Source organism: Pteropus vampyrus, unplaced genomic scaffold, assembly GCF_000151845.1.
Source record: "Pteropus vampyrus isolate Shadow unplaced genomic scaffold, Pvam_2.0 Scaffold1288, whole genome shotgun sequence".
NCBI classification, from domain to species: Eukaryota; Metazoa; Chordata; class Mammalia; order Chiroptera; family Pteropodidae; genus Pteropus; species Pteropus vampyrus.
The window spans coordinates 1-5532 of NW_011890069.1; the positions used below are offsets into that span (position 1 = coordinate 1).

Here is a 5532-nt window from a genome sequence, read left to right on the forward strand (position 1 = left end):
TCAGCACAGAAGAACAGACGTCTCGTGTGGGCGCCCGAGGGCATCCCGGCCGCTCGCTGGGAGACGTCACTTGGCCTGTCTGCGTTTTCTTGTTCCTTTGAACAGGGAGATCGGCCTCTGAGAGTCGCCGGTCACAGCCAGTGGGTCCTTGTCTGCCGGTCAGGCAAAGTCTGTCTCTCAGAGTCACAGCAGCCAACGCCCCAGCCAACGTCCCCACCTCGCTGACCTCCGGCTGGCCCAGCCGTGACGGCGCGCTCACCCAGGTAACAACAGCTGGCTTTTCTGGGGCGCGTGGGGACATCTGGGGACGGTGGGCGGCTGCCGCGGGCGGCACTCTGTCTGTCACACGGTCCACACCGCGTCTTCTGGCAGATGCTTTAGAAGAGAAGCATCTTAGACATGAAAAGCGAACGTGTCCGTGACACATCTGGCCCTCGTGGTCTCTGAAAGGAACGCACGGTGACGTGCCCTGGACAGGGTGGCTGCACGGAGCAGAAGCACCCCAGGCTCTTACGGGTTTCAGAGCGTGTGGCCTGCGTCCTCCTGGAGGTTTAAAGAGCAGCCTGGGTTTGGGACCGCGGCCCAGCGTCCGCGCGGGGCCTGGGGGACGGGGCGCCCACGGACCGGCCGACGCCTCGTCTTTTGGCAAAGACGCAGACCCGGCCTTCGCTGTGGCAGGGTCGGGGAGGGCGGTGAGAATAATTAAGACCTTCGCTGTCGCCACGGCTGAGGCTGATGACACGGTGTCTTGGGACCGTCATCTCTGTGCGGCCGTTAGATCCGCAGAGTCCTTTCCATCTGGTGACAAGTGCGTGTCCTGGAACGACCCCTCCCCCGGCGTCCGGGCCCCGGCCCCAGACCCCACGCCTGTGCTGTCTGCCATTTTTCTGTATTTGTCTTGTGGAACGTTTCATCTGGGACCCAGCAGCCAATCCGAAGCAAAGCCCGCAGAATGTCCAGGCATCAAGGGCTGAATCCATTGGAATCGGAACCCAGGCTCCTTTCATGCAGCTAAATAGATAGGATTTATCGTTGGAGAGGCAGAGGCCAACGATTGATGTGCCGAAGCCTCACATGACCTTTCCATGATGATGGTCACCGAGAAAGACCCAACTCTACCCCAAATAATATAATGAGGATAACCAGGCACATTCCCTGGAAAAATCAGAAGCAGCCCGTAATATGCTTTGGCTAAATAAAAATTAATTAAAGTAGGTACAAAGGAAAAATTATATGTATATAGGATATTATAGAATTATATGATCGGCAAACTACGTGTGTCTTGCGTATTGGGTAGCGTGTAATATGTTGTATCCTGCATAATCTATATAGGATACACACCGCGCAGGACGGCCAACACCCTCCGAGGGTCCTCCTTGAGGTGTGGAAGGGGACAGCCCTGTGACATGTAGCTACGTTTTCCCCAGCCACATTGGGGTTCACCAGGAGGGCTGGCACCCCTCAGTCTTGGTTCCCGTGAACATGTCCCAGCTACAGATGCGATGGCCACACACGGCCAACCACATGAAGCTGTCCCGTGGGGCCTTCTCCTGCCCGGTCTGTGCCCTGTCCCAGCTACACGCACGGCCGTCGGGGAGGTCAGAGGCTGCTCGTCCGGTCCAGGCTGCTGACAGCGCAGCTTCAGAAGGTGTCAAAAGTCACGCACGATGGTCAGGGAGTTTGGAAATGACGCCCCCAAGGCTGACGTGCAGAGACCACCAAGGTCAAGGACACGGCATCGGCTGGCTCAGAAGGCAAGTGGGCACGTCTCCTCCATCCAGCGGCCCACGTCACCGCACGTACAGCCAGCCAGGACCAGGGTGAACCTTCCCGACGACCAGCTCTGGTGGCAGAGGGTGACACCCACAAGACGGCCACCTCTGTTCCTGGCTCAGAAGCCCACCCACCATGGACACCAATATCTCCTCAAAGCGAGCAGAGCTTCCAGGTCACCCCGTCTGCAGGGTGGTCACTGTCCCCCAGACACACAGAGCCAGCTTCGGTCACGTTCACGTACTGCCCTCCCGGCCACGGGCAAGCCAACCGGAAGGAGTGTTTAACCACGCCCGGTGTCACCCAGCCATCTGCTGACATTCTGCCTCTGTTGCGTTTCTAGGGAAACAGAAGTAGAAAATGAACCCAAGTTGCAATTCGCACACAGAAGCAGCTTGGGACATTGTGCCGATGAGCAAATATACACGTTTTTTTTTTTTTTTTCCTGGGTTCAGCTGACTTTATTAGGTCCAAGTACAGCTGCAGGTGCCGATGTGGCCAACGTGGTGGGCGCTGACGTTGCCCGTGTCGCCCTCCACCCTCTCTGTCCATTTATAATACACCGGACGTCAGCGACATGCGGTCCGTCCGCACGGTGGAATATTATTCAGCCCTGAAAAGGACGAGAACTCTGACAGATGCCACGTGCATGAACGTGGAGGTCACGCTGCAGAGCGACATCAGCCAGTCCTAAAAGGACAAACGCAGTGTGATTCTCAAATCCGCAGAGGCAGGAATTAAAACGCGGGGGGTGCCCGGGGCTGGGGGAGGGGCTGGGGCGTTGCCGTTGCACGGGGACAGAGCTTCCGTTTTGCAAGATCGGACAAAAAATTCTGGACAGGGTGGTGGGGAGGGTGGCACCGTGACGTGAAACTCGTGAGCGCCACCAAACCGGACCTGTGCGCACGGTCGGGGCGCTGAATCGAGGGACGCTCCTCACTCGGTTTGGCCTTGTCTTGCTTTTATACTTGTGCCTTGTATATCAGGGATCGGAAATCTGTAGTCTGGGGCACACCCCGTACGTACGTTTTTGTAGACAGAGCTTTCTCGGAAGGCAGCGGCACCGCGGCGTCCGAGCGGGATGGACAGCTGCGTTCGCGACACGGAGCGGAGCCGGGAAGCGGCGGCGTTGAGCAGACCCCAGGCGGAAAAGCCCCACATATCGACCCTGTAGCCCTTGGGAGACACGGCTCGTTCACTCCCATCGTGCTGTTCAGCCCTCCTGGAGCGTTTCTGGTCCCGTAGAGCAAACTTCTCTGAGCTTTTAGTAGCTGTGTCCAGGTCTGATTGATCAGATCATCGTGGACTTTACTATTTCACTCAGGGAGTGAGTTTGTTTTTCGCTGCCTACGTGGTCACAACCCTTTTTATTTGTTCCAGGAAGACAAAGCAAACAGACGAGATGCTACGCCGGGAACACCCTCGGTAAGATGGGCCTCCGCGCCGTCCCGGGCCCCGGTTCCGGCCCCCCCTTCCCTCGGGCCGCTTTGTCGGGAGGCATCGGTGACCGAGCGGTCTCCCTCTGTGGGTCACGGATCTTGTGTCCAGGCTTGCGACTCATGAGCAATAGAGCTGAGCCAGGGTCCCCTACCCTGGGTGTGACCCACGCAGCAGCAGAAGGAACCCCATTTCGCTCTTCCCAATTCACGTAGACCCCAAGCCCGCCCCCCGCCTACGGAGGCCTCTCATCTTCCCGGGATGCCACGTTAGACACGTTCCTTTGAGCCCCAGACCCTGGGGACCGGAACGTTATTGTCCTGCTGCTCGTGGGCACGCCCAGCCTGCCATCCATAACACTACGGGCTGCTTTTAAGCGAAATGAAAAAATAAACCCAATGCTTAAGAGATGAACTCAAGGTTTTCTGCGGTGGGATGATAACACCACCGTCCCTAAAACAGTGACACCAACGTCCCAGATGCAGAAGCCACGCGAGTCACAGAGAAGGCAGGACGAAGCATCGTTTTGCTAGCTTCTCTTTCAGGAGCTGGCTGGCCGTGACCCTCGGCGTCATCCTGGGCTGGGAGCCTTCGGCGGGGAGCGATTTATGGGGCTCCCGCCCCAACATCGTCCTCATGCTGGCGGACGATCTGGGCATCGGAGACATCGGCTGCTATGGGAACAGCACCCTAAGGCAAGGAGTCGAGGCCCAAACCTGACCAGATTTCTAGACAACGCATCGTGTGAACACCCCGAACCCTGCCTCGTCCTCACAACGGCGTGAAGCCAAGTTCAAATTCACTCCACATATCCATCCACGATCGTTTGGTTTTTAAGTGTGCTGCCCAGCAGCACCGTCCGCGACGGGCAACGTTTTTAAAATCCTACTTGTCCCTCAGCCAAAGGCCAAAGCGACCTCATCCCGCCCCCAAACCTCCGTCCACCAAGCCGAACACACTGACCCGTACACGGCGTCAACACTCGCTGGTGGAAAGCTGTAACCGAGACGGACGAGCCCAGGTCCTCGTCATCCCGAGATAGGACGTGCCCGCCTGTCATAGCAAGTCCCTCCATGTTAGGACCAACCCATCAGCTCGCCCACACCCTCACGGTCCTCAGACACACAGCTCGGGCAGCACCGTGAAGCTGTGTCCCAGTCCCCTCCTGACGGGCCACCGACAATGTGTCGGTGCCTTAAGCTCACGTCTTTCGATGGAGACTGTGAGCCCCGACTGAGCAGGCACCTTGGCCCCTCGGTCCTGCATTTCCCACGGCTCCATCCGATCCCCAATAGCGCGCTGCAGACACTCAGTCAATACGGTCCCATCGACTTGTTTCCCCGACACTTCAGAAGACACTGAGAATTCTTTCCGATCGACCTTTGCTCACCTTCTAAAAACACCTGACAGATTCAACGATGACAGGCACATTTTTTTTTATGGAAAACGCTGTGTGTGTGTGTGTCTGTGTGTGTGTGTGAGATCAGGAATAAGCTGTTCACGTTTCTCTCCGCAGGACGCCGAACATCGACCGGCTCGCCGCGGAGGGCGTGAGGCTCACGCAGCACATCGCCGCGGCCTCGGTGTGCACCCCAAGCCGAGCGGCCTTCCTCACGGGCCGCTACCCTGTGCGATCAGGTTCGTCCTCCGTTCGCCCGAAGCGTGGGGCTGCCCGGGAGCACGCTCCCTTCGCCTCGTCCCGGGCACGCACCAAGGCCCGGGTCCACCAGTGAAGCGGACGAGGGAGGTCTAAGCCCCCCCCCCCATGTTTTTGCCATCCGGGCGCATTTGGTCAGGGATGGGACCCCAGAGATAAGCGGGTGACACAGGCAGGGGTGTCCCGATTTGATCGTCGACTTTGACGTGGATAGCGTGATAAGGAAGGACTGACAAACGTTTTTCTGGGGAGGGCCAGATATGAAGCGGTCTCAGGCTTCAGGGCCCCCTCTGTGTACTCCCTGTGGCGAGCTCTGCAGTTCGATGTCACTCGCAAACATCTACAGGCCGCAAGCACCCAACGAACACCGACCTTAGAACGCCACATGCTCTCCCAGGCCAGCACGCACACTTCTGCTTTTTAATTTTTCCCAACTGTGTAAAAACGCATAAACGTGTTACCGCATTGGAATTCTCTGGAGGGGAGGAGGCGGGGGGGGGGAGTCTTTCAACCATCCCGGATCACAAACCCTTCCCCAGAGCAGCTGAAATCGCAGTCTGTGCAGTGGAAAGCGCGTGTCGGAATATTTTGAAGGTCCCCCAAGGATTCACTGTGCAGACGAGCTTGTGCACCAGTGGGCTATGTATACGGCTTGGCGGGATCAG

The 5532-nt window shown here is 57.8% G+C and overlaps 1 protein-coding gene across 1 annotated transcript in view; it reads left to right on the forward strand.

Moving 5' to 3' along the window:
• The first annotated feature begins 225 nt into the window (after positions 1-225).
• LOC105310157 (arylsulfatase E-like) overlaps positions 226-5532 on the forward strand; it is a 16058-nt gene continuing 10751 nt past the window's right edge. Inside the window, exons 1-4 of the mRNA XM_023526599.1 lie at positions 226-263; positions 3154-3198; positions 3690-3905; positions 4727-4848. Coding sequence (XP_023382367.1) covers positions 3176-3198; positions 3690-3905; positions 4727-4848 — 361 coding nt within the window. The 5' untranslated portion in view covers positions 226-263; positions 3154-3175. The remainder of the gene's footprint in view (positions 264-3153; positions 3199-3689; positions 3906-4726; positions 4849-5532) is intronic.